Raw genomic sequence first — 26,842 nt, forward strand, 5'->3', positions numbered from 1 at the left:
TGCTCTGTAGTCTATTCTTTCGTCAAGTAAACACGAGGATGGAAGCTATACTTGCGTGGTCTAGCAAATCATCTATCAATTCCATATCCGCAAATCAACTATGAGTCAATCTTTGAACCATTTTATAGCTTCTCCAGTGGTACAACCAGGCACTGACAGACCTCTGCCCTAAAGTCCCTTTTGTAAAGTCCGGAGGTAGTGAAGTCAAAGCGCAAACACAGTCAATCATTGCATTCCACTCAGGTGTATTGTCAAGTTTTACAGGCTTCAACAGTCTCTTCGCTGTGCTGAAGTTAGTCAGCTCTAGTAAGTCAGTAGAATGCAGCCGTTTCATATGGAATACGGATAACCCACACGCGTTTAGGCAGAAAGTCCAGGGCTTTCAGTTTCGCTCTAATTGTGCATTATGTAGTATGATGCTCTTTCAAAGCGTGTACTTTTAAGCGCATACTGCACTAGCTTGCACTAGAACTCCGCGGAAGTGTGGCATGCCCGGAATGACATTATGGGAGGGCTTAGGCTATTTGCTCTAACCTCCTCATCTCCTCGTCTCCGCGGACACGCCCACGTCCTAGAGTATTCCTTCTGCTAGGCAAAAAAATAGGTGCATGTAAATGTGCTCATACTCTAGCTAGAATAAGTTAGGTCCTCTTGGTATCTGTATCTAAAAGTTCGCAGTACGAAGCAAGCTTTGATCACATTTTAGTCTCCCCGGACTGAAGAAGCTAGCGGCTTTGAGGTTGGGAAATGCACCCCTGCGGCTGTCTTTATTCAATGACGGTATAGTTCAATTCCTTCTGACCTGCCATGGGAATTTCCTTGCATAGTTTGGTGCAAGGTAGCAAAGCTGGAGTACTACCCCAGACTGCCCCATATGTTTAAAGCGCGGAAAGACAAGCACCGAGATGCGGGGGAAGGGTCTTGGAGAATTATAACCATGTCGTCTACAGAAGTCTTGGTAGATATATATAAGAATGAACGGAATCCGAAAACATACTGCTCTAGAATACAAACTCATCTCATTATCTTTCTGGCTCCCATCGCTCACATAATCCCTACATACCAGCATCACGCCCTTGGTTATAGCCGTTCGCTTATTGCGATGCTTGCAATGCAACTTCTTACAGCTCTCGCCATATCCTTGGCCGGGCAGGGCAGTCTAGTTACAGCTTCTGCTATAGAGCCGCGCTCCGCAAACTCTATCCCGCCCCCGCCGAAGCCGGAGCCTGTCCATCTGAAGAGACTGCCACTGCCCCCAGGCATCTCCGATGATGAACCGGGAGCCTGTACCGCCAATATCAACCCGCGCGGAACAGGATGTATGCCAGTCAAGAGCTTGCGGGATTTTCAATCCGGGGAGTTTCTCCCAGATGGCAAACACGTTCTTGCGCTTGTGCCTTATATCGGTGCGCCTTTGGCTCCGGATCCTGGTAGCATATATAATGGCTCCCAAGTCATCATTATAAAGACAGACGGTTCCAAATTTAGCAATGGTGACAAGTGGAAATGTATCACTTGCGGCGTACCGGCGGAGAACGCCGTCGGACAAACCCCAACCTATGACTACCCACAGGCCTTTGATGACGGAAAGCGCATCTTATTTGGAAGCAATATTGCCGACTGCGGAGATCACTTGCTTATCAGCGATGAGTGCACGCCGGACCAGCTTCATGTCTACCCTATTCACTGGGATGTCAGTGCAGATGGCTCTGGTGCTGGCGGCAGCATTAGAGAGCTTCGACTGCATCCAGACAATGTTCATCTCGGTTTTAGCTCCTTCACCACAGGGGCCAAGCTGGGACAGTTTGCATACTTTGGCCGTCTCAAGTTCAACCCAAAGCCAACGACGGGCCTGCCGCTCGCGCCACGGTACGACTTGATCAAGGTGTACAGGCTGTATCGAACCGATCTGCCGGCGCCGGTGGCAGCCCAAGGATCTCAGCTGGCCTTGAACACAAGCGCCATTAGTGTTGGTGAGCTGAGAGGATTCAGCGGGCGCGGCGACGAAGCTGTTTATGTAGGAAACCCGGTGGAGTCCTGCAACCTTGACATATTTGCAGTAGGCCTACAATCTGGCCGTGTTCGTCGTATCACCTCGAACCCGGGTTACGTTGACCCGATCGAAGCTTCGCCTGATGGAAAATGGTGGGCTATCATGGACACTCGCGGGACCGATAGACAAACGTTTCTGGCCGGTATGCGAAACGTTCCTCCCCTGATTGATTTGGTGACGACAACTGTATCATCTTCGATCCGCAACAATGGACAACGTCGCTTCTTTTCGCCGTGGTTGCTCGACGCGTATGGTGACCGCCAGAGTGACAACTACTATGGCCAGAAGATCAACGGTCCTGGCTCTAGTAAGTCTGGCAGTGGTGATCTCCGTGATCCAGAGTGGAATGGTCAAGCCGACCCCCAATGGTCCCCTGACTCGACCCAGGTCGTGTATTGGGAGGCTCACGTTGAGGCTCCTGCTTGCGGTGGCATCAATCCGTTGCCTTGCTACCCCTCGAAAGAACCGGATGGCAAAGATATTCGTATCGTCTTAGCCACCTTCACTGCCCGTAGGCCAGCCAAATACACACCAGTTGACACTGTACCCGACGATATCCCATGGGCTGAGCTATATGTCCCCGGAAGCAGTACACCAGATAGAAAGGGTGTTACTCCCGGGCTATACACCCTTGATGCTAAGGCTTCAGGCTATGCTGAGGTAGCAATCACGTCTGCACAGGTTGCAGTCACATACCATAACTATTCAGATGACGGCAAAATATTTCTCAATGGTTGGGAGAATGCCACAACCGCGTCTAACAGCTTGACTCAGAGCCATGTGGATTGGTATTCCAACTTGACACAGACTGGCCCTGGTATCTACAACACCAAGAAGACCAGTGCTGACGGATTCCACATCACCATTGATGTACTGACTAACGAGTTCAACGCCAATGGCACCTTGACTACGACTATTGATGGCAAGAAGTATTCAGCACCTCCAAACGGTACATAGCTGGATGGATCGTCATGATAGCTTCTCTGTAAAGGCGCCTTGAATGTTGTGAGGGGCAGTCGCGCGTGACTCTATGAAGTAGTCGAGCTGTGATATGATATGATTGCTTCACGGAGATGGACTGGTTTACGCGAGCGATTATCTGTTCCTTCTGGTGTCGCCAGTATCAATAGACTTGGTCCCATTAGCTTAATCGAGAGTTCGGCATGATTACACCTTAAATGTGACCAATTCTATTCCATGACGGCATGATTGAACAATAAGCAGTCCACTGAACTGGACGAATTCCACTCTGAAAAATATACATGATAGTTGCAATCGGCAATTAGCAAGTGTATTATCGCTCTTGGAAATACGATAATTTGTAACCAAAGGGTACACCCTCGATTCTGATCCATCAAGAATACGATCAGCATGGTGACTCTTGTATCGATTCACAGCCCGCCAGCAAGTTCATCCGAAGCTTTTGAGTCTAGCTGTGCTAACAAATCTAGCAAGTTGTCGAATTGAGATCGCGCAACTCTCTCAATCGTGTCGTTTTCGGCGTTGTCAACCAGGTGAAGGAGTATGGTCCCAACACGACGAATTCGCTCGACCTAGACAGAATGAGCGTTTATTTAGTTTAGTTTACGTATCATGCAATTATTATTGACACTCACCGCGGGCTCTCCCTGGACTTGGAAGCAGTAAAAAGGCACTATGTGTAATTCATGTAGGAAATCTCTTACAATCTCAATCTTCCGGGTAGCACAAGAGATAGATTGACGGTTGAGCCCGACAAGAGCATGGAAATCATTATCGATACACTCTTGTAGAATAACGAGCCTTATGCAATGAAACACGGTCATTATATTACTTCTCTGCGTCCAGAAGCACTTGTTCTGGTAAGAAGTGACCTGCCCGTCCTCCCAATCGGAACCATGGTCAGGATTTCTGAGCCATGCTGGCAACTTGTCCGCAAGACTCGTGAGTACCAAATACAACTCGCTCAAACGAGAAATTTCTTGTTGCACGTCTAAGGGTTGTATCGAGCCGGCCAGTTGGCGACTCGAGAGAGATCTTACGTCGTCGAGCAGATTGGCAGCAGCAGCCCAGATGCGTCGTTTCAGATGGAACCCAACAAAAAGACGCGATTCGAGGCTGTTTTCGTTTACCTTCCTACTAGGGTCCAGTAGGAAATTGTCATCGTGGCCATTTTCAAGTAGAGTAAATTCACGCTTAAAGAACTGCTCGTTGAGGATCGGAGGACGTGATTGCAAAACAGCCGAGGTTTTGTCCGCTAGATACAAGAGCCAGAAACTCGCACGGAGCGAAGGCACCTCAAGCTTGGGATGCTCCTGCACGGACATCTCGTTGTAGAGCCTCATTCGCTGCGCTAGATACGCCGCCTCTGCGTGATAATGGTACGACGTGCCGACCTTGCCGGTGCTGTTCTGCATAGCAGCAGAATGCCACATACGGATAACAAGAGATGCCGAGTCTGGATGCTCGAGGTCATATTCCTCATATCTCCTGAGCATGGCTCTCGACGCTGATAAAAACGATGCCGCCAAGAGAACTCGCTGAGAAGGGGGACGATCGGGCAAGACGGACATGACAGAGGCGCAGAGTGCTGTGGCCAAGGTAAATTTTCGCAAGTATGATACTTGCTGATGGAAATCTGAGGCTGAGGAGATGAGGTTTGCAAATGGGGGGACGTTCTCTGCCGTGATGAGGAGAGCGGCAGCACGGAGCGTGGGCTCATGAACTACCGGGGTGTTTGGAAACTGATACTGGACGAAAAAGTCAACACAATTGCGGACCGCGTCGGCGATGGGCTCTGGGCTCAACAGGGCGCCAGCTGTGGCCTGAAGAGTTGAGTGAACATGTGCAGGGTCGGGGTAGAAGTCGAGTCCGTGGCTGGAGTCACGACGAGCGGATTCGGCGCCTGGAGGGGGTAGCGATTGAGGGGACACCGAGCTCTGGAGCGTGTAGTCCGTGGTGCCACCCAAGGTATGGTCATCTTGCCCAGAATCAATAGGAATACTCCGCACACTCTGACTGCGCCGTGTTGAGGGATGGCTGTAAGTGCAGTCAAGGTGCGAGATTCGACAGTTAGAGCAGGGCTCAACCCCGTCACACCTGACTTTTCGTCTCTTGCAGGCATTGCAGGCATGTGCAGGTGGCATTGCGTCTCCGTGGAATGCGTGAGCGAGCGTGAGAGTGAGAGCAGTAAGTCAGTCAAGGGCTATTCCGCGGAGCTCAGTCTGTCTTATGGGGATCAAATGTGGGGTTGAGAGCATAAGGGCCTAATTTAGTTAGAGAGCCCTATACGCGTATACGGCATGCATCTCGTTCCGGAGTGTGCGTGCTGTTCCGCCCAGGTCCCTTGTAACATGACACTGCTCATTAACGTGGCAAATCCCAGCGTGTTCACCTGGTCAACTCATCTCTTGTCGGCTGCTCTCCTAACCCAGAATGTCAGCCACTTTTGACAGAACATGGATGTGGCATCCATCATTCTCTGAAGACATACCCGATACAGCTGGACTATTCGTCCATTTTAGGAGGCAGTTCTCGATCGAATCTGACAGAGTACCCGAGTCTCTCAAGATCCAAATCACTGCCGACACCAAGTACAAGCTCTATGTGAATCACCAACTCGTCGCTTTCGGCCCCGTCAAAGGCGACCATAACTTATGGTTTTATGATGAGCTTGACATTGGACCATATCTCAAGGAAGGAGATAACTATATCGGCGTTCACGTTCTGCGCTTTTTTTACTCGACACAATATGCCCCAGCCTTTGCTCGCCTGCCCACCGGGGGATTGAGAATCACCACTCAAGACACCACCGCACCTTGGCCAGAGCTACTCTCCAGTAGCGATTCATGGGAGACTGCAATCGACCCTAACAGTCGCCTCCGAGTTGACGAGTCTGAGGACGTATTTCTTCACATCTACGAAAGCCACCAAGTACAAGACTCTGGTTGTCCACTTGATTGGTTGCCAGCTCAGGTCCTCAAGTTCAAGAATTCAACTGGCAACTCGACCCCTTGGCACCTCTCGCCTCGCCTCATACCGCCTCATCGCATTACGGCAGGCACCGGTTTTACAGGAATATACAACTTGAAGAGCATTGTGCCAATGGAGACATGGAGTACGCTCTTACTTGGACACGAGCATGGCACACCTCTGCAGCGTAGACTGCATCTTGAGCCCGGATCGCGTCATGAGTTGGAGCTCGAGGTCGCCCATCACACAACGGCTTTCATCCGTGCCTGTTTCTCAAGGCCTTCCGAAAGAGGTGGTTATATCAAGATCACATATAGCGAGAGCTATGAAGATGAGCCGGACTACCATACAGGCGCGAGAAGGAAAGCGCATCGCAGCGATCGAACAAAAAAACTCTTTGGTCCGCATGATATTTATCATTTCCGAGGAGCAGATGGATTCAATCGCCTGGAGTATTACGATGAGACGAAATATGAGACATTTGCCCCGTTTCACTTCCGAACCTTTCGCTTCATCAAGGTCGAGATTCTTGCTGGAAGCTCAGGCTTGGATTTTCGGGGGCTTGATTTCCAGATGGCGCATTACCCTCTAGATGTTAGAGCGGTACTTTCAGCCACACGAGGTCCAAACCATAGCAGCTCTGCCGCTGCTGTGGACGATTTGTGGAATACTAGCGTACGCACTTTGGTCAATTGCATGCATGACTGCTACGAGGACTGTCCTTTCTATGAACAGATGCAGTATGCCATGGATACTAGAAGCTCTGCACTCTTCACTTATTGTATCTCCGGGGATGATGCGTTGGAACGACAAGCTATTATCCAGCTGCATAATTCTTTCCAGCCGAGACTCGGATTAACAGCAAGCAGAGCGCCTACTCATAGACAGCAATTCATCCCTCACTTCTCACTATATTGGATCCTCATGTTGTGTGATCACCATGACTTCTACGGTGATGGAGAGTTTTTATCACAGTTCATGCCTGTCGCCGATGCCATTTTGACATACTTTGAATCTCGCGTCGATTCTGAGTTACACCTCGTTAAGCTCGAATTCGGACCAGATGCCGGTACATGGCATTTCATAGACTGGACAAAGGAGTGGAAGCCTTACGGATATCCAGCTGTCTTTGAGCGTACTGGCATCTCTACCTACACAAATGCGATCTACGCCTACACTTTGAACGCCGTATCCAAGCTCATCAGTGCTCTTGGAAGGCCCGCCCTTGGAGACGAATACAGGGACCGTTCCAAGCGTATTGCTACATCTCTTCGAGCGCACTGTTTTGACGGCGAGTTCTTTACTGACAGCCTGGTGTCTGCTTACGCTGAGTGCGAAATGCCAAAATACAGCCAGCATAGCCAAATCTGGACTGTGCTGAGCGGAGCTATCACCGGCGGGGAGGCACAGACACTGTTGCGGAAAAGCATAGAGCGAACAGTCGCTGGACAATTCATTCAGGAATCAATCGCCATGTCCTTCTATACGCTTCGAGCCTTTTCTGTCGCAGGAGGTAACGTCTATGATGACCATTTCCACCAGTTTTGGAAACCGTGGTATGATCAGCTGGGACTGCATGTTACCACCTGGGTCGAGGATGCTGTCGCCCAGCGGTCTGACTGCCACGCTTGGGGGAGTGTTCCCCTCTATGAGTTCATGGCGGAAGTTGCTGGAGTGAGGCCAGATCGCCCTGGCTGGAAAGCTATCAAGTTCCAACCAAGGCTGAAACTCTACTCTAGCCTAAGTGCCACTGTACCTGTTGGCACGGTTGGCGGTGAGACATTGGGAGCCGTACATGTTTCGTGGACTGGGTCTGACGCTGGCGTGAAGGTAATTGTTAGAGGGGAGAGACTAGTATCTCGACCGGTCCCTTTGCATGTAATCCTGCCGAACCAAGAGCTGCGTCTAGATTGGACAGGGCAGCAATTGGAGTTTACGATAAGTGCCTAGATGTCGCAGATGACTTGGTATAGATGCATAGAAATACATTTTAGTTACGAGCTCAAAGATGTCGAGGTTTTGATGTCATTTCGCTGGAGATTGATGAGCTTGACTATACTATACGTTCTAACCACTAACGCCCAAAACCCATCACCATAACTAGTCGCTGCAGCATCAGGGAGCTTGCCATGTATAAGCGGGGGCAATCAAGCCATTCGATTTATCTCCAAAGAACTGTTGATGTGACCAAAACCGCGAGCACTTCTCTCTCCATAACGCATCAGTACGCTTGGCTCGGCTTCGTAGAGACATAGGTGGCGGAAGCCGGGTTTCGTTCCGCACGTTGAATTATTAACGCATTCTCGATCTTGTGACTCTTTTGGTGAGCCAGACGGAACCTTTTGCTTTCAATGGACCCCAGATACCCCTAAGGCGTAGTGCGTTGTACATAAAACCTGTGCTGAGTGGACTAAGAACGTTCCACGGAGCCGGGCCCCAGGGTATGGAATGACAAAGCATTCCGCGGAGTGCAAGGATCCCCGCAGCCGTGGCATCAGCCCATAAGCTGTAGTGATGCGGGGCCTGGGCTGAACTATCGTGTCTGGGGCCCCAGATCGACAGGTAACCCCAGGGTTCCCCAGCCTCGGGTCAGAGCTTACCGAGTTCAAGGATTTCCCCATCCCTGGAACCAGCAAATTGTGATTCTGGGTTGTATGTCTAGACTTCACATGGGAAAAGAATATATTTAGAGCCAGCCACCACCTCTCAATCAATTTTAGCAACGCTCTATCATCTCTAATCCAAAACCGACAAGTTAACGTGCTGCAACCAACGACACAATGCCCCATTCCCAGAAGCCCCAGTCAGACAGGCCTGACCTGGCGCACGTCGAGTCTATCCCGGACGATAACAAGGTAACCCCCACTGCCGAATACCATGCCGACGAACTCGTCAAGTCCAAGTTCGATGGCTTGTCCATCCCGCGCACCGTCTGGGTCTTTAGGCGGGTCGCTCTCGTTGCACTCGCCGTTTATACCGGCTATGTCTGCGAAGGCTTTGAGGTGAGTGATTGGCATTGGGTTGCTGAACTGAGGCTCACACGTATTTTGTCACCCAGCTCAAAATCGGTAACAACATCATCGCGAATGCCGGCTTCATCAAACAGTTTGGACGTAAAGGCGGTTCGGGTGTACAGGCACTTGATCCTACCTGGGGTAAGTTGACATGTACGACCATAACGATGAGATCTCTGATGCTGAACATCGTGAATAGTATCTACATGGACTTCCCTCCTCGTTGGTCCACCTTCTCCTATTCTGAAACCGAAGCCGTGACTAACCAGATCAGAACGTCGGTCAAATTGTTACCTTCCTCTATATCCATTGGTAAGCCGTGCTGTCTACGCTGTGCGCTTCTGCCATCATGTCCAACTGCTAACACTTGCAGGTTCTCTGATAGATTCGGCCGTAAGGCGTGCCTCTATCTCGCTTGGCTCTGGCTGGCAGTCGTAAGTAGTATACAGGCAGGGTAGACTGCTTGATCAGCAGGTCGCAGGACTGACTTCTCTAGGGTTGCACTGTTCTCAATGTGGCAAAGACCCCTTCTGTATGGGTGAGTCCTAGCTGCTAACTACCTCTTGTACGAGGCATTGTGTGAATGCTGAAACTCATGTCACAGGCCATTGGAAAACTTTGCAATGGTGCAGGTGTTGGTATTCTTCAGTAAGACCTATCTACATTACATTCCTTGTTATTCAGTTGCTAACACTCCCCAGGGTCACTTGTCAGGTCTACGTCATGGAAATATGTCCAAACAACATTCGTGGTGGTATGCTCACCTTTCAAGCTGTCTGGTACGTTTCGCCTTGCTCTGAATCACCGCATGTTTGCATAAATTGACACTCCGTATAGGAGTAATATCGGCAACATCGCCTGCAATGTGATGATGCAGAGATTGAACAAGAACCACCCTGACGATTACACATTGCCATTGAGAATCCTCATCGCTCCTGTTGTAATGATGCTTCTGTTTTGGGCTTTCGTTCCTGAATCACCCTGGTATTACGCACGCCATGGGCAGAAGGAGAAAGCCATGAAGTCATTGAAACTCCTGTATGGCAACGTTGAAGGCTATGACTTTGAACAGGAATACAGTATCATCGAGAAGACGATTTCGCATGAGAGGGAACTCTTGGACGAAGCACCCAAGCTTACACACGTTTTCAAGGGCCTGAATTTGGTATGGTGACTTTTTATTTGTTTCCCTGCTCGTTGAATCAAGCGCTTAATACTGACTCCTCAACAGAGACGAACCCTTACGGTCTTGTTGCTTGCTGTCAGCGGGCCGTTTGGCGGTCTGTCTATCATTCTGAGTTACTCGACCTGTAAGTTCGTTGTCATTCTCGTCCTAAGCCTCATCCTAACCGTGCAGATTTCTTCGCGATTGCCGGCCTTTCTGATCCATTCCTTGCAACTCTCATCCTTTCGTAAGTTGTACCTTGTGCATAATACATCTTATATCCTTGTAAAGCACTAACCCTAATCTCCCCGCTACTAGTTGCTGCAACCTCCTTGCGGTCAGTTTATGGACTGTGACGACTGACAAATTTGGTCGACGCACGTTCATCACCATTTCCCAGACTTCCATCTGTGCTTTCCTCTTTATCGCTGGATCTCTGTGGTGGGCTGGAGCTACTACTGGCAACGTGGCCACTGGCACTGCTCTTGTACGTCATAGTCACTCCCCTGTTCTGTTCTTTGCCGGCTCTTCCTTTCACTAAAGGGCAATACTAACACGCCTCAGCTATTTATTTGCTGTCTTTGGTCGTTCATGTTCCAGATCGTCAACTTGTCTTATTTTGTCATGTCGGCTGAGATTCCGTCGGCTCTCCTTCGAGGTAAGTTACCGTGTGCTTCTTTGTTCTAATAATGATTGCATTCACTGACAATGATGTAACAGCTAAGACTGCTCCTGTTACATTCTTTGCTCAGTCTATTCTGGGAATCGCTTTTAGGTAAGTGGATAACGCTACATTTAGTCAAGTTTTCTTTCTAACTCTCATAGCTATGCTGTCCCACGTTTATTACTTAAACTCAATATTAAGGCATGTTTTGTCTTTGGCGCCTTTTCCGTGCCAGTCTGCGTTCTTATGTGGCTTTATGTCCCAGAGACCAAGGGGTAAGCAAATTTCTGTCTTTTGGCATCTCCACAATTAGAGCAAAACAGCACAGGGAATAAAGCTTTTTACCTAATTATGGAGCAAATTAGCTGACTTTTGGTTGTATAGTCGATCCGCCGCTGAGATTGATGAGCTGTATGAGTCCAAGGTTCCAGCTTGGAGATGGTCTAAGACTATCACGTCAGCTGAGAGGCAGATGCATACAGTTCTGCTAACTAAGGATAATGATAAGGAAGAGATATAAGCACATTTCTACTTCTATATTTTCGAAATGAATTGCACTTTGACTATGATCTTATTATTTATATTTACTATTTTCTATTCATAATATTCTATGCAAATCACATAACAAGCAGCCCTAAGTAATTAAACTGATTTTATACTAACAGCGTCATTGCTGACTTTCCAGACAAAAACGTGTATTAAGTGGCATCAGAGAAGGCGAGGCCAGGTTGCGAAAGCATGCTCCGCGTCATCTAAACAACAATGAGAGTCGGCAATAGGTTGTTGTGACACTGCTAAGTAGCCAAAGCCGTAAGAAAATGTTTTGTGCAAGGTCAAGGTGTCTTCCATATCTCGTCTAGTGCCACTAACTACGACCTTGCGGAGTAAGCATCCCAAGCTTGAGCTAGATTATCGCGACCTATCCTTGACCAAAGAGCTTGGACTTCATAAGACGGGCCCACCTCATAAGGTGTGCCCACCGTGGCTCTGTGAAGTTCCCCATTTCCATTTGCCCCATACACTCTCGTCTTCTTCGAAGCATGGAACTCGGCCCAAGGAGCCTCCCCATGGGTGAAACTAATGACATCTCGAGCAAATGCCGTTGCTGTCTTCTTCTGGGAGTCATTCATAAAGCCATTATAGTTCAAGAAAAGATAAGCTATGTCAAGGCAATGAGCTGAACGACCTTTATGCGGCCCTTCCCATGGGTTAGACTCATTAAAGTAATAGAGCCATGCCTGAGCCGGCCAAAAGGTAGCATATTGTTCTGACGTGGCGAAATACTTAATATCTGTTCCCAACTGGAGAATCTTGACGCATGTTCCATCATCACTGTCATCTTTTGAAATTCCATACTGACTGATAAAGCTCTCCAGCCTGACGTGGTGCTCCTCAGGAATGGACTTCATCAAAGATCTGGTGAAGCCTTCAGCCAAAGATCCCTTTTCTCTGTCTGCGAAGAGGCCCAGAATTTCGAAGACGACGGCATCAAAGTCAGTAGAACCAATCATTAGAGGAGGTCTATGCTTGAGTGAAGCTAAATGAGTCTTGAGTGATCCGAATGAAAGCATTTGGTCTGTCTCTACCACGGGCCGCAGAGGAATCGAAAGCGGAACCTTGGATAGAATGTCCTCTGGTGATATGGCAATCAGCGCTTCTAACTGATCCTCGCTTGATAGTGCTGAGTCTATTGCCAGACATTGGAGTACCGCATTATACGCATCTTGGGTTACTTGTTTAGTAGATGAAGGAACAGCTAAGTTGTTTCCGCTTAAACAAATGGCTCGATCGAAAAGGGCTTCTCCAGGTAGGTCCAAGTCAAGTAGGTGCATGATGGAGCCTTGTAGAAATGATCAGCTGACTTGTCTACAACAACCGAGCTGTCCTGAACACTTACTGCCTCCTGCGCTCTGGCCAATGGCAGTGATACGAGTTGGATCGCCAGCAAACCCGCCAATATGGCGACGAACCCATTGGAATGCTGTCTTTTGATCGAGAATGCCTCTGTTTGGTGGGATACCCGTAGCTCTCATCTCGTCACTGTCCAGAAACCCTGCGACTCCAAGTCGGTAACTGTTTGCCATCAGCAACAGAGACCTCCAGCAAGAACAAGCGTAGGCTTGATCTGAAGAAGGGGTCCTACTTGATTGACACACCAATGATAGGTTTTCCGATAGACTGGGAATATGCAACGATGGCAGCCATATCATAATGTGGCGCCCCGCTGTCACCTATGATGAATGCTCCTCCATGAATAAAAACAAGCACGGGGAACTTTGCATTGTTGTCGTTGACGGTTAATTCGGGAGCGGTGATGTCGAGAGTCAGGCCGTTAAGGTCAGACATAGGACGGTCATGTGGCTTGTCTAGAGCTTTTTGGATGAGGCCAAACTCAATATCACATGCCAGGGGTGGTCTAACAACAGTTGGGCTGTGAGGAGGATGGACAATTAGCTCAAATCATGCTCGCAGATCTGGGGAAGAGCCTGGTGAACGCAACAACTTACCCGCGATTCGTCGCATCAACTGTTCCCCCATAATTGGCCTTCAGTTCTGGAGCAGCAAAGCGATGAGCTAGAGTGGCATACTGAATGCCCAGATATTGTACGACTCCTTGACCATCTAACTTGAAGCCTTGGATATCACCCAATTGGGTATGGTTAAGCGTAAACGCCATGATTGGGGCAAAAAAGAGGGGAACGTGATATTATCAAATGTTTACAAATGGCGGAGTAAAGAGGAGAACGCTACAATTGTAGCCGAAGCGAGGACTTTAAGGCTTCGGATGAGGAAGCTAGAGCGGCCGCTTGGCTGATCCGCCTTACCATCACTGGCTAAACTCTTCCTTGTTACCCCGGATTTCTCCCCGCCTAGGTAGCTATCCGACGGACCGAGCTGGGGATAAGAGTGCACTTGCCGCCAGATGATACCTCAAATATCGCGTGGATGAATATCATTACCCGGCCCAGTAACTTGTCATGCATCTGTAAGCGAGAGACGAGGAGCCATTCGTTTATACCCCGCTAAACCTAGGTTATGATGTAGTCTACCCCCTAGCTTCCCCGCACAATGTGCAGATATTGATATCACTAACTCGCAAACGTTAGAGTCTCGGCTCTGGGGGCGGCAAATGATTGTAGACAATGCTAGGCCAGACATATCCATCTTGGCATAGCTGATTCATCCTGAATTCAATCCCCACTAAACAGCTTTTGATGAATTGACAAGCGGCAAGTGTATCATTACAACCAAGATTCTCATCATGCCTCGTCCTAAGGTTCGCGCGGAAGATCGTAGACGCGCTGTCATAGCCTGCGTACCTTGCCAAAACAGCAAGAAGAGATGTGACTCACAAACCCCATGCGCCAATTGCCGCCGGCGGGACTACGTCCCCTATTGCATCTACGATCCCGAGGCAGCTCGGCCGCGTCGCATGAGCAGCAAAGCACAACGTCGAGCGATGAGCCGGAGCAGTGACATCATTTCCAGCGGCAACGATGAATGCTCCAGTCTCGATTACATTGTTTGCTCTGATGTAGCAATATCCGCCAACGAAAGCGATACACACGAGCAAGTGCAGGCACCTCAGACGCCAGAGTCTACAGTCGGACAACAGTCGAACGAGACTCCCGACACAACGTTCTCATCTTGCATGTCAAATGTGGGCAGTCAGGATAAGAGTTCAGAGGGCGAAAACCGTGAGTACAAGTCAATGAATCGCCAATCAACTCTTCAAAGCTTACTGTCTTTGTAGTATCAATGGGCGATTCTGCATCGCTTTCTTTCCTCGACTTCCTACGTCACACGTTCCTCTGTTATATGGGGCCATCCCCGTTCACCGACAAAGAACGGGCCAAGGCTATGCTGGAGTCATCGTATCCTCAAGCCTCGCACGACATCGCCGAGGACAGCCCGGACAGCCAGCTAACCTTGGAAGAGAAGCGAGACTACATCCAGAGATTCTTAGTCGCAGTATGGTTGGCGGTTCACTCTGGCAGGCAAGGAGCTAACAGAGTACCTTAGACGACCGGGATTATATATATTTACTCTCCTAAACAACTGTTAGAGTTGCTCGAAGAGACTGAAGAAGGCAGGGGCCGCTCCGGCGCCTCTGGTCTATCTCAATCTTGCCAAAAAGGCGCCATCATCGACTTGGCTATTGCCGTCGGCGGGCAGGGCTGTAGAACGAGCCCCAAGACTCTTTATCATGCGCAGAAGCATTTTGATCGTGGTCAAAAGGTAGCCTTTGAGGGTATGCTACTAGACCCTACAGGTGATCTAGTAGCTATCTTTCTACTGATGAGTATCTACATGGTGAATGCATGCAAGAGAGACGGGGCTTTTATATATCTGGGTGTTGCGACTCGAGTGGCACATGCGATTGGTTTACATTTACCCGAGTCTTATCGCCATCTGACCCCAGAAACGCATAGATTCAGGTAGGTGACCTTATGGATTTAACCCCAAATGCTTGACGAGAGCAATAATGGTGAGAAGCTGACACACGTGTACCAACAGGCTTCAGGTATGGAAAAGCCTGCGCATCTTAGACATTGCATTCGGGGCCGTCCTCGCCCAGACCCCAGCCTCATCCCCAAGACGTGGAATAAGTAACCCATCATTCTCAGTACCAGATGGCCCAGAACCGTGCACGCCGGAGTTCACATCCATGTCAGCATGCTACGGAGTCTGCACTATACTCGAACAGATCACGTATCACCTCAACAACAAACAAGACACGAATCTGACGTCGATAAAAGAACTTCTGAGACAGCTCCGTGACTGGAGCTCAGCATTGCCATCGAGCATGACAAATTGCACAGTCAGCTCGCCGATGTCTCCGGAGCAGTGGTGGCAGACGTTGGGCAACTTTGCTGTCTCAGCCTTTTATTATTACACTGTTATGTTGGCCACTAGACCGATTCTAATATCCTGTATGCTCGTGAAGCTGAAACGCCTAGATCGGTCAGATGGTGCATTTGGGCCATATGGAACAAGCGATCGAGAGACAAAGGAGTTGGCTCAGGTCTGCATTGATGCGGCTGTCTTGCTGGTGGAGACAACGCGGAGAACGCAATCTGCTGGCCTACTCATACAGAACATGACGTTACTCAAGTAAGAACTCTCACTTCCCCTCGATCGAAACATGTCCTAACTGTAGGTCAAGAGCTTGGATTTTCAGTGCCTGTCTCATCATGGCCTTTTCCCTCTTCGTTGAGGCCACGCTATCAGAAAGATCAGCAACGTTCGAGACCGAGGCAGCTCTACATAGCGGAATTGGTATTATTCGGGATCTGGATCGTACAAGTCCTCAAGCCCACCGCTATCTAGATGTCTTAACGGAGCTTCGCAACGCACTACAGAGCTACCGCGAGCGTCTTATTCCACCTCGGAGAAAGAGCAGTGGACAATTTCTCAGCCAGATCTTTACACTAGACCATGAGAAAAGTATTCCAGCAGATTCAGACACTGAAATATCAGCATTCGCTACATCTGCTACGCTCAATGACGCAGGCGATGAACCATCTGGAGGATTGTTGATGCTGCAACAGGTGACGGAAGCGACGCAGACCATGGGTAGTATGTGGCGACTACCAGATGAAGGCCAGGCATTTGTTGACGAATGTCTGCCCATGGCACTAGGAGGACCTGATATTCACTGGGACGGGATATCAGTCCAGGGAACGGATAACTTTCTGTTCGATACAGAGCCATTTACTGAGATGTTGAGCCATTTCTAAGCGTTATAGTTATTCTTTTATTTAATTCCACTTATATACACAAAATACCCAATTCTCTTCAAAGCACTTAGTTATCCCCAACCAATGTCTTGAGAATTTCAGCAGGTGTATTCTTGGGCGCAGCAATCTGGAGGACCTCCTTGCTTGTCGTGGCAACTCCGCATTTCCCCTCCCATGCAGTTTCCGGAGCATGCTTAATTGACAGGATGACATTCTTGGATTGCTGTGTATGGGCTGCGAACTGTTCAATCATCGACATGTCCTTGAAGATGACATCCTCAACCTTGGTACCGATATACTCCTCAACAAGACCGACAATTTGACGTCCAGTGATATCCTCGGGCCCATTCATGACGTATTTAGCCTTGCTGTGCGGAGTAACATCCTCCGAAGCCAAAAGGTGGGCTGCAAAGACTCCTACTTCATTGGAATCGATGATGCCAACAGGAGCATCCTCTGAAGCCATGAGCCTCAAGGTTTCTTGCTTCCCGGTCTCGCGGAACGTCTTGATCAAGCCGGCCGCGGGACCGAGCCAAAATTGCGTAAATACATTAGGCTGCAACGAAGTCCATTTTAGTCTATCAAACTCGGGCGAGCTCAGCAAGGTCTCAATCGCCCAATGCGTCCTTGGATAATACGCGGGGCAATCAGGACGGACGTTCGCAGCAGTTGTTGAGATCCGCACGACGTATTCCACGCCAGCGTGGAGAGCAGCGAGATGGAATGTAGACTCCTCGGCGAAGTGATTGGGTTCGTTGTGCGAGGCGATAAAAGCTCTGACGACGTGGCGTTCTCGGAGCCAACCGGCGGTGATCTCAACCCAATTCTGTTCGATGACCTCGACGTTTGGCAGGCGAGCGAGTTGCTGGGCAGCAGGTCCGCTAGAAGACCGTGTGAGAGCAAGAATCTTGTAGCCAGAAAAGGTCTTGTTGTCTTTGAGAAGTTCCGACAACGTTGCGACAACGCCTCTTCCGGTATTGCCAGTGGCGCCGGCGACAAGAAATGCAGGAGACATGTTAATGAGGGAAGTTTTAAAGAAAGTAGACACTTAGGTATGGCAAATCAAAAAGAAGTTTAAATTAGATAATGGAATTTTATACCTTTGCTATAGCTGCAGGAGTTACGATTAGTTATCCGGCCGTTGTAAAGGTTCGGACTGATTATTAAACAAACTCTATTATTAATATAGAGCTGCGGACTCCGCTGTTAATATGGAGCTGCGGACTTTGCTATTTTTTGTCAAATATGGAGATACCAACCCACAGAAGAACAAGACTGGCACTATGCTCATACTAAACCAGAATTCAAGCCACGGATGCTGATACAAATAACGTTATACTCATTGAAGATGGCACATGTTTCAAATATCAGACCATTCATCGCCCTAATGTCTGATGTTAGCAAACATCCTCTCAAAAGTACATAGTAGAAGGAAATCATAGTACTCACCGTCCCAAGGGCCTTTTGCCCACGCCAGAAGTCCTCCGTAAGAGGCCCAAACCACTCGGACATTGTCCTATCAATGCCTACCTCAGTGTCATACCCTTTGCCACCAGCCACTAGAACAGACTTCCCGTTTAAACTCTTATCCGCCGCCAACTGAACGATGAACTGCGCAACATCACTGGGCGCATTGAGTGGGAGTTGATGCTTATCCCAGATGGAACGCACATTATCAATCATTTGTGTATCCGTCGCCCAGGGACACACGACGTTGATGCGAATGTTGAACTTGGCTGCAGCTAGTGCTCGTAATGACCTCATCAGTCCTATGATGCCATGCTTTGCAGCGCTGTAGGCGAAGAGACCAGCTGCCTCTGTTATTCCAGCGATAGAAGACACCAAGACAATAGACTTGGAGAAGTCGCTTGAATTGATCGTATCTGCATTTGCCTTCATGAAAGCAAGAGCTAATCGACAAAAGAGAACAACGCTCGTCAGGTTGATGTCGATAGTATTCTTAAGCGGTTGTGGTTCCGTCATTACTGCCTCGAGGCTCAGTTGGTCCGGCCCAAACCAACCATTAGGTTCTATGATAGCAGCGCAAGAGATTGCCATATCGACACGACCTCTTTCTTCATAGGGCGTCTTGAAGAGCTGTAGCTGTTCGTTGTAGTTGCGGACGTCGAGCTTCTGGAAATGTACCGATCCACCACTGTGAGGCATGCTTGACTGGAGATGGCTAACCATTTGATGACCCTTGACGTCATCCACGTCGCCGAAATAAACATGGGCGCCTCTCTCGTACAACAATGAAATTGTTGCTGCTCCAATTCCTTGCGCACCACCTACGCGCACCATCAGTAAATAATGTAAAACAGGACTTGGTGAAACTTGGATAGTGAAATGTTAGGCATTACCTGTCATAACAACAACCTTTCCCTTCACATTATCTGCGATATCTGAGGAGAAGAATATTTCGGCCATGGTTGGTTTTGGTAAAATTGGGCACATAGAGAGAATAGTAAATGACGGAGACGGCAGCGACAGGCGCCCTTGGAGAAGGAGATGCTTTTTGAAAGGTCTTAGATGTTAGACTAGTGTTCTCTGTGGTTGTGCTGTAGCGTGTAGGTGCTGTTGCCGACAGTGGGGGGAGCACCGGGTACTCGGCATTCCCGCGCGGCATCGACACCTATTTACCGTCCCGCGTTTACATCTTTGCATTGCACTCTGGAATCTCTACTATATCTGCGGGGAGAGTATTATCAGTTGTGGTTCATTGCATCTCAGCATCACTGAGTTCAGTCACTTTCGTCTGATTCTCGTCTTGACTTTCAAAATGTCGCCCTCTTTTGACTCAGCCACTGTCATCTCATCTCAGACTCAACGTTTGTCAGTCGTTGTTACCGGTGGCGCAAGTGGCATCGGTTTGGCTATAACCCGTCACTTCGCTTCCCAGGGTCACATGGTGGCCGTTCTGGATGTCAACTCAAAGACAGGATCAGGTGTTGTTGCAGAAGTGTCAAAGCAGTACCCCCAAGCGAAGCTGAGTTTCAAATGGTGCGATGTATCATCTTGGGAAGGGCAGTACGCAGTCTTCGAACAAGTGTATCGTGAGCACGAGAATCGAATCGACATTGTCATTGCTAATGCGGGAATTTCTGATCCTGTAGTCGGAGCTCTCGATTGCACTCCTACAGAGTTTCCCCGGAAGCCGAACCTGAGGATGCAAGAGATCAATCTGAATGGATTAATTTACAGTCAGTTATGCCTTTCCACTAATCCTTTTTACTCTGTAGACTGACGGACAATGATGACCGTAGGTGTTGGGCTTGCCGTGCATTATATGCTCAAGAACAAGGTTGGAAGTTGTCTCCCAAATTCGAGAGGCTCCATCGTTTGCACATCATCATCCGCAGCCATTTATCCGTTCCCAGTTTCACCACTCTATTCCGCATCCAAGGCCGGCATTATAGGATTGGTTCGTTCGATGGCTATCAGGCTTGAAGAACGAAAGATCCAAATCAACGCTCTTGCACCTGGAGTATTGGGTCAGTTTAGGGTGCCCAAGTACCTGAGTATTGCTATCCGCCTGCTGACAGACAATACAGAAACAAATATCACTCCGGATAAGGAACTCTTCAAGGCAATGATAATCACACCAATCTCAACCTTGACAAGAGCTGTTTCGCAATTTGTGACAGACCCTTCCAGGACCGGGCAGGTGGCGGAACTGAACGAGGATACCATTACACTGAGACCTCATGCAGACTATGCTGATGCTGGGGCGGAGCATAATAACAAGATGTTTTACAAATTAGGTCATGCTTGAGATACTGTAATGTGGGCTGGATATTTGATTGCATTTACAGCATCATTTCTTCCAGAGCCGCGTCTTCTCAGTTTTCTCTTCCTTGATTGAAGTGCTTTACTACGAATACGACTAAATTGTGCTAAAACACCTGGCCTTCGTATACCAACATCCCTATGTACTAGCGATATTAGTCCCTTCAGTTCAATGCCCACTGCCGAATATTGTGACAGCCAAGCAAGCGGCAAAGGGACCGACCCATGATGTCCATCCATCCCGCCCCCGCACTACCCCACGATCTGCATCTTAACACATGGCCAGAGACTAACGATGCAAGCTTAATGGAGCAACAAATGCGTTACTACTGGCTAGCTATGGCTGTAACTCCAGCTTCCTTGTCATGTCTTGGCAAGATGTTGGGCCTGTAACCCTAATGACGATTAAGTGTCGGCAGATGGCCCTTGACAACTGTCGGCTGGAGGGATCAACTATACCATTGGTCTACCACGAAGCGAAAAACGACTCTGCCAATCCAGTCCGTGCTCCTTTACCCCATGAATCTTGTTAACTCATAGCATATCCCTGAATAACGTCGGCCATATGCTCCCGAAGTGACCTATAAGTTACCCAGATCTTCAAAACTCTCCTTAGCTTTCTGGTCATACCTAGCTATCTTCTCTTTCCCGGTCATATTGCTATCTCCCTCGACTACCCTCAAAATCTGTTCTCATCATCATGGGACTGGGTGTACTTCCTGATCGCCACCTCTCCGATGTCCCTGGGACATCATTCCTCAATGAGAAGGGTCTCTCTTCCAGCTTAGAAGGTGCTACTGAAAAGGATCATGGCAACCTTAAACACGATACAACAGGCAAGATCGTCCTTGTTCCTCAACCCTCTGACGACCCCAACGACCCTCTCAATTGGCCGAGATGGAAAAAAGAGATGTTCACTGTCTCTATAGTCATCGGCTGCGGCTGCGTTGGTGCTATAGGACCGCTTCTTGGCCCAGCGCTGGTGCCCCTTGCAGAGACGTTCGATGTGCCTCTTCAGACATTCACGCTGGGCTTTACCGGAGCTCTTCTCATCGCTTTGGCATTTGGTAACCTCTTCTGTAACTCGTTGGCAATGATGATTGGCAAGCGGCCAGTTTATCTCATCACTGCACTGGGCCTGCTGTGCTCAACGATCTGGACCGCAGTAGCCAAAGACTTTGTCTCGCTCGCCGTTTCTCGCGCTATTCAGGGTTTTTGCATGTCCCCAATGGAAGCCCTGGTTCCGGCATCGATCTCTGACATCTGGTTCGTTCATCAGAGAGGATTTCGGAACGCGGTTTTTAACCTGGGTGTCCTTGGTGGCATCAATCTTGCTTCACCTATTGGTTAGTGCTTGTATCCATCCTTCATCTTGTCTAGTATTGATTTCATGCTATTAGCCGGCGCTATCATCGACAAATATGGCTACAGGACCTGCCTCTGGGCCATGGCTGGTGCCTTTGGGGTTCAGCTTCTACTTACCTTCTTTTTCATGCCTGAGACAGCTTACAAGCGCCCTAATGACTCAGAGATTCCAATGAGCTCTCACAAGGAGGAAACTTCTCCTGCGGAGGACAAGAAGTGCGTATCTCAAGTCGAGAACCGAGCCTCAGTCTGTGACAGTGCTTCCAGCCCAGAACAACACTCATTCTTTTATGAACTCCGGCCCTGGAGCGGTTATTACGATTCCTCAGGGTTCTGGTATAGCATCTTTGCACCATTCAAAATGCTTGGTTCTCCAGTGGTTATTTGGGGATGCTTCCAGTTGACCATTTGCATGAGTTGGCTAGTGCTCCTTGCTTCCACGTTTTCGCAAATCTTCACCGGGCCCCCATACAACTTCTCTGTTACCCAAGTAGGGTTGACGAATCTGTCATCGTTTGTTGGTACTTTCATCGCTACGGCGTTGGCTGGTCTGATGGTAGATGGATTAGCCACGTTTATGGCTAGGAGAAATGAGGGAATCTACGGTAAGACATTATCCACTGACCAGAAAGTTAGCCAGAACATGTTTGCTGACAGCTCCTTATCGCAGAGCCTGAATTTCGTCTTCCAATCCTTGCTCTTCTGACTACACTTGGTGGCAGTGGCTTTTTCGGCTATGGCCAGAGCCTTGCAAACGCTGAACCTTGGCCAATCCCTGTCATCGTCTGCTTGGGTATGGTCAACCTCGGAGTCCAATTCGGCATCGTTGGAGTTGTATCCTATGTAGTCGACTCCCATCGTCGTGAGGCTGTTGAAGCATACGCAATGATGAGTTTCACCAAGAATGTCTTTGCCTTTGGCATGAGCTTCTATATGAACGACTGGGTTGCGATCCAAGGTGTGAGGGGTGCCTTCTTCGTAATTGGCGGGATGACCATTGCGATCAGCTTGGCAACAATCCCTATGTACATCTACGGAAAGAGAGCACGAAGCTTTGCATTTCGCCATGGGTTTCTTCTATAATACTATTCTAATCAATAAACTTATAATTTGTTCATAATCAGGAAGTAATATTATTTCATTGAGATTCCCAAGTTGTGGCCAATGTGTCATTAATGCATATCTGGGCTGATGTGTTGGCACTTTCTGATTGACAGCCTGATTTGTGAATCTGCCTTGTCTGCCTTTCGACGTAAGCCCCAACTGCCAAACGAGGCACAGAAGGACAGAACAAAAGTCAGCCCTTCCCCTGCCCCTCTACCCCGCAGTTTCTTTCGTCCTTCTTTCCAAAATCCATCAGATCAATATGAGTGACCCATTCTCTATTGCCACCGGCGTCGCTGGTCTTATTTCACTTGGCCTTACTGTTTGCGATGGCCTTCACACCTACTTCAGCGCTATCAAAGACAGAAAGGATGATATCGCAATTGCCACTCAGAGCCTTGCCCTATTCAAATTCCATGTCTTCGCTATTCAATCGAGTGCATCAAAGCTTGGCCATCGTCATTCTCCAACCATCGATGGCTTACAGCTGAGTTTGATAAATTGCGAAATGCAGCTCAAACGTCTTGAATCATTACTTACCGAGTTAATGCCGACCAAAGATCCATCGTTGGCCAAGGAGATTTGGAGAAGACAGAAACTGATTGCGCGATATCCCTTTGATCGCAAGAAGTTGGTGCAGCTGGAAGAGTATCTTTCACGAGCAAACACTACTCTAAGTAGCTTTATCCAAGCACTTAACCTGTCAGTGATCTCCTGAAGCGCTGAAAGAATGGTTTATACTAAAGATGAATAGCGATATAAACATCCGAATGAGTGACGACTTGGAGGCTTTTAAATCATCTCTCGAAGCACTTGACATCAACACTCAGACCACGTTGAGAACGATTAGCACCAGACTCGATTTCATTCGCCCCAAAGTGGAACCTAGCATCCTGGAAGTTCTTTCATCCAGGACAGGAGATCGAGTCACTACTACCACCAGCAACAGTATCTTCGTGCACCAGGCGGCCGTGGGTGTCGCAGAGACGAAGACTTCATTCAACGGAAGTGAGCGATCTTTCGAAGACCTCACCAACGCCCACTCCACGCCTCGTTATCTGCAGAATGCCGAGCTCGAACAAAGGCTTTGCAGGAAGCTAGCAGACATGGATTGTACCTGTGGAGCTTCAAACAGCAAGACTAGCAATCGTCCTGCAAGTCGCACGTACCGATTTTGGGGGGGGCTGACCGTCTCAAGGCAAGGAGACGTACGAGCAAATCATCGCCCTGGGTGCATTTTCTTTCAGACGACCAGGAAAAGTGCTTCAAGAACTTCACTGACGTACTTTGGGCTTTTATCCCTTTTTTCCCAGTCCTTCACGATTTCTCTTTTGCAGAAATATCCCGCCGGACCATATAGCGTCTCTTTCGGACTGCAGCCCTGCAACATTGTTGAGAGCAGCCCAGCTTTCCAACTCTTTAACATACGTTCACAAAGCATCTATAAGATCTTCAATCATAATATAACCGGACTTGATCCAAGTCACATAGCGGAAATTTTCATTAAGGAGCTAAGAGTTATCTACAGATCCGGAAAGGCATCACCTTTTGATGTCGACCAAGACGGTAACAATATCGCTCACATGTGCTTGAATGTGAGTTTGATGCTGTTTTTTCCCTTCTAGGTTTCTTGTTGACTTCGAGCTGACGACTTTGGAGGCTTGTTTGTACTCTTTCAGCTTCGAAGAGGCACTGAAGTCAAGCGATATAGCAATCGATGCCATTTGCAAGATGTTGACCTACCTGGCCGATATTGGTGTTCCCATTACGGCATCGAATTTCAATCAATCGTAATACTTACGGCCGATCAGATTCCTTTCCCGATCTAACATGCATTAGTAACTTGTTAACCCTATCAATAAAGTCATTCCGTAACCTCTGGGTCCTACCAAGTCTTTATAAATTGGTCATGAACCGCGATTCAAACTTTTACCACTCCGAGTTGGCTCATAATGGGCCCCTGACTGCAAATCTATGGTTTGAAAATGGAGGAAAATGGGCAAGGCAGTTAGATACCTTATGTGAATATCCCGAGATATGTGAAGGTTATATTACTAATGCCTGCTTTTCACCATTCCTTAAAGTACTAATGTTTCAACACAGATATCGGATTCTCGGAGCTCTTTTTAGCTGTCATTAAGAAAGATCATGCAAGACTTCAAGCTATCCTGGCAGAAGAGGATAGTATTTCAAATATTTCGCAAATGGATTTATATAAGCGCAACATATTACATGCAAGCAGCAATTGGCCTGATGGACTGAGACTTCTTTTACAACGGCAAGATGTTCGTCCCTTGATGGACATGGGCCCGGAGCCATTTTTCCATCCCAGACCTCTGGACTATGCTCTATTCTACAGCAAGATATACTGCAATGCTCCAGACCAGTGGACTGAGTGTGATAACTGCACTTGCTACGTTGCGGTCCAACTCCTGCTCGAAGCCGATTGCAGTGTCACAGTCGGTCATGGGCGTCCTGAAATCCTAGCTGGTTGCTCTTTGAAGGCCCGAAAATTGTTCTTTAAGCATCTCAAGGACAGACGTGAGCGATTACGGAATGTTGCTCTTGGCATCCTCCCCAAGGAAACCCTGCGTCAATATGGAATAACCGCAAATTTCTTACCTGACAAGACTGCCCCCATGTTGTGGAATGAACTGCAGGAAGCTAAGGGCCAGCGGGATCGGTTAGTGGGGCTTACTAATAGCCTCCAACCTTGCAGCGACAGATTCTCTATCCAACCCAAGAGCCTTTTCGAGTTTCCTCATTACCTACAGGTTGCGGAGCTAGCACTCGACTACGGCTTAGTACCTAAGGATGAAAAGGGTGTTCCAACACTGCTGTCTGGCAGTTACATTGTACCCAACTCTTTACTCGGGAGATTAGCAGAGGAGGTATCTATGAAATATCTAGATTGGCTACTCCGACACGACCTCAACCTAGAGCTCTCATTAGAGCCCTTCCGGTTTTCCACCCTTCATCGCGCTGCGGTTTTCGTCGGGTTACGGATCTTCTGGTCCTCAAGGCGAGTCAAGCGCTTTGATCTTCTGCACCAGGACGTATCTATATGTGAACTACAGGATTCAAAGATACTGCTACCAGCAATATGCGAGAGCAAAGCTCAGTGCAATATTCCATGTCCGTGCTCATCAAGCATGTTTAACCGACCTTTGGCACATATCTTGCCCGCAATGCTACGGTATCGAGGTGACAGCCACTTGACATACTCTTTTTCGCACATAGGAGAGCCTATTAAACTTGTGGTTCGTTCCATCGATCTGTTAAGGCTTTCAGAATGCAGCTCTGAACATTCATATATGGCGAAGTGTGCAATTCATATTCTGACCATGATGTCCTTGGGGGTAAGGCACTTGCCAATCTGCCTAACTGAAAACTATGATGATCTCGAGGATTTAGAGGGCAAAGAAGACTGGAAGGAAATATTAGACGAGGACCGGGAGCTGATCGATCGGCTTCAAGCACTTGACGAAGAGTTTGGAGAGGAATTTGATCTCCAGGATGTCTCTATAGCAGAGTTTCTCCGGGGCTACTGGGTAACAAGAATGGAAGAGGTCCTCGGGGAGTTGAACAAACCCCTAACTGATGACGATAGATATGATCTATGGGAGGCCGGTGTGGTGTTGAAAGAGGACGATATTGATGGCCCTGAATGTTGTGTTGAGTATACGGAGGATGAAATTTAAGTTCAGGTTATTTCATTGGGGGATAGTTGAAACTGGAGACTAGACAGGATATCTCGAACTGATCATCGATTCAAGAATGCCAGTATAAAATTAAAAATCTATGTCGCGCCCTAAAACTCGTCAACCTAGATATCATGTCGCTCCCCCATCAAGCAAACTATAACAGCATATGTTAGCTATCCGGATATATGTTCCAATGGATAAAGATCTCTTATCTCTGTGTTCGTACAGATTGGGATGTATTAGCCGGAAGCTTATCTTTTGACGTAGAGATCTGCAGATTTATATCCCAGTCTAT

The 26,842-nt window shown here is 48.3% G+C and overlaps 11 protein-coding genes across 11 annotated transcripts; 7 read left to right on the forward strand and 4 right to left on the reverse strand.

Moving 5' to 3' along the window:
* Nucleotides 1-1,111: 1,111 nt before the first annotated feature.
* Nucleotides 1,112-3,010, forward strand: FOXG_15809 (uncharacterized protein; the record flags this gene model as incomplete). The annotated part of the gene is made up of 1 exon (XM_018395922.1): nucleotides 1,112-3,010. The coding sequence occupies one exon, from the start codon at nucleotides 1,112-1,114 to the stop codon at nucleotides 3,008-3,010; it is 1,899 nt and encodes a 632-aa protein (XP_018256228.1).
* Nucleotides 3,011-3,444: 434 nt separating this feature from the next.
* On the reverse strand, nucleotides 3,445-5,178 carry FOXG_15810 (uncharacterized protein; the record flags this gene model as incomplete). Its single annotated transcript, XM_018395923.1, has 4 exons — nucleotides 3,445-3,606; nucleotides 3,670-3,681; nucleotides 3,739-5,071; nucleotides 5,132-5,178. 4 exons carry the CDS (start codon nucleotides 5,176-5,178, stop codon nucleotides 3,445-3,447), a joined length of 1,554 nt encoding a protein of 517 aa, XP_018256229.1.
* A 289-nt stretch (nucleotides 5,179-5,467) lies between these two features.
* On the forward strand, nucleotides 5,468-7,954 carry FOXG_22141 (uncharacterized protein; the record flags this gene model as incomplete). Its single annotated transcript, XM_018402539.1, has 1 exon — nucleotides 5,468-7,954. One exon carries the CDS (start codon nucleotides 5,468-5,470, stop codon nucleotides 7,952-7,954), a length of 2,487 nt encoding a protein of 828 aa, XP_018256230.1.
* An 830-nt stretch (nucleotides 7,955-8,784) lies between these two features.
* On the forward strand, nucleotides 8,785-11,367 carry FOXG_15812 (uncharacterized protein; the record flags this gene model as incomplete). The annotated part of the gene is made up of 16 exons (XM_018395924.1): nucleotides 8,785-9,006; nucleotides 9,063-9,159; nucleotides 9,218-9,240; nucleotides 9,293-9,330; nucleotides 9,392-9,452; nucleotides 9,515-9,556; nucleotides 9,623-9,666; nucleotides 9,720-9,797; nucleotides 9,856-10,183; nucleotides 10,250-10,328; nucleotides 10,376-10,430; nucleotides 10,502-10,670; nucleotides 10,748-10,841; nucleotides 10,904-10,958; nucleotides 11,009-11,122; nucleotides 11,232-11,367. 16 exons carry the CDS (start codon nucleotides 8,785-8,787, stop codon nucleotides 11,365-11,367), a joined length of 1,635 nt encoding a protein of 544 aa, XP_018256231.1.
* Nucleotides 11,368-11,716: 349 nt separating this feature from the next.
* On the reverse strand, nucleotides 11,717-13,570 carry FOXG_15813 (uncharacterized protein; the record flags this gene model as incomplete). Its single annotated transcript, XM_018395925.1, has 4 exons — nucleotides 13,355-13,570; nucleotides 12,991-13,278; nucleotides 12,745-12,920; nucleotides 11,717-12,687 (listed from the first exon to the last, which is right to left on the reverse strand). The coding sequence occupies exons 1-4, from the start codon at nucleotides 13,522-13,524 to the stop codon at nucleotides 11,717-11,719; spliced, it is 1,605 nt and encodes a 534-aa protein (XP_018256232.1). The 5' UTR covers nucleotides 13,525-13,570.
* A 539-nt stretch (nucleotides 13,571-14,109) lies between these two features.
* FOXG_15814 (uncharacterized protein) lies at nucleotides 14,110-16,588 on the forward strand (the record flags this gene model as incomplete). The annotated part of the gene is made up of 5 exons (XM_018395926.1): nucleotides 14,110-14,545; nucleotides 14,602-14,819; nucleotides 14,871-15,286; nucleotides 15,366-15,962; nucleotides 16,015-16,588. 5 exons carry the CDS (start codon nucleotides 14,110-14,112, stop codon nucleotides 16,586-16,588), a joined length of 2,241 nt encoding a protein of 746 aa, XP_018256233.1.
* A 67-nt stretch (nucleotides 16,589-16,655) lies between these two features.
* Nucleotides 16,656-17,603, reverse strand: FOXG_15815 (uncharacterized protein; the record flags this gene model as incomplete). Its single annotated transcript, XM_018395927.1, has 1 exon — nucleotides 16,656-17,603. The coding sequence occupies one exon, from the start codon at nucleotides 17,601-17,603 to the stop codon at nucleotides 16,656-16,658; it is 948 nt and encodes a 315-aa protein (XP_018256234.1).
* A 345-nt stretch (nucleotides 17,604-17,948) lies between these two features.
* FOXG_15816 (uncharacterized protein) lies at nucleotides 17,949-19,015 on the reverse strand (the record flags this gene model as incomplete). Its single annotated transcript, XM_018395928.1, has 3 exons — nucleotides 17,949-17,972; nucleotides 18,038-18,876; nucleotides 18,949-19,015. 3 exons carry the CDS (start codon nucleotides 19,013-19,015, stop codon nucleotides 17,949-17,951), a joined length of 930 nt encoding a protein of 309 aa, XP_018256235.1.
* A 352-nt stretch (nucleotides 19,016-19,367) lies between these two features.
* FOXG_15817 (uncharacterized protein) lies at nucleotides 19,368-20,360 on the forward strand (the record flags this gene model as incomplete). Its single annotated transcript, XM_018395929.1, has 3 exons — nucleotides 19,368-19,788; nucleotides 19,852-20,079; nucleotides 20,140-20,360. The coding sequence occupies 3 exons, from the start codon at nucleotides 19,368-19,370 to the stop codon at nucleotides 20,358-20,360; spliced, it is 870 nt and encodes a 289-aa protein (XP_018256236.1).
* Nucleotides 20,361-21,074: 714 nt separating this feature from the next.
* FOXG_15818 (uncharacterized protein) lies at nucleotides 21,075-22,822 on the forward strand (the record flags this gene model as incomplete). The annotated part of the gene is made up of 3 exons (XM_018395930.1): nucleotides 21,075-21,720; nucleotides 21,775-22,344; nucleotides 22,410-22,822. 3 exons carry the CDS (start codon nucleotides 21,075-21,077, stop codon nucleotides 22,820-22,822), a joined length of 1,629 nt encoding a protein of 542 aa, XP_018256237.1.
* A 283-nt stretch (nucleotides 22,823-23,105) lies between these two features.
* Nucleotides 23,106-26,544, forward strand: FOXG_15819 (uncharacterized protein; the record flags this gene model as incomplete). Its single annotated transcript, XM_018395931.1, has 7 exons — nucleotides 23,106-23,545; nucleotides 23,598-23,791; nucleotides 23,870-24,051; nucleotides 24,382-24,438; nucleotides 24,503-24,633; nucleotides 24,683-24,888; nucleotides 24,947-26,544. The coding sequence occupies 7 exons, from the start codon at nucleotides 23,106-23,108 to the stop codon at nucleotides 26,542-26,544; spliced, it is 2,808 nt and encodes a 935-aa protein (XP_018256238.1).
* Nucleotides 26,545-26,842: the final 298 nt, after the last annotated feature.

Source organism: Fusarium oxysporum, chromosome 8 (assembly GCF_000149955.1).
Source record: "Fusarium oxysporum f. sp. lycopersici 4287 chromosome 8, whole genome shotgun sequence".
Classification (NCBI taxonomy): Eukaryota; Fungi; Ascomycota; class Sordariomycetes; order Hypocreales; family Nectriaceae; genus Fusarium; species Fusarium oxysporum.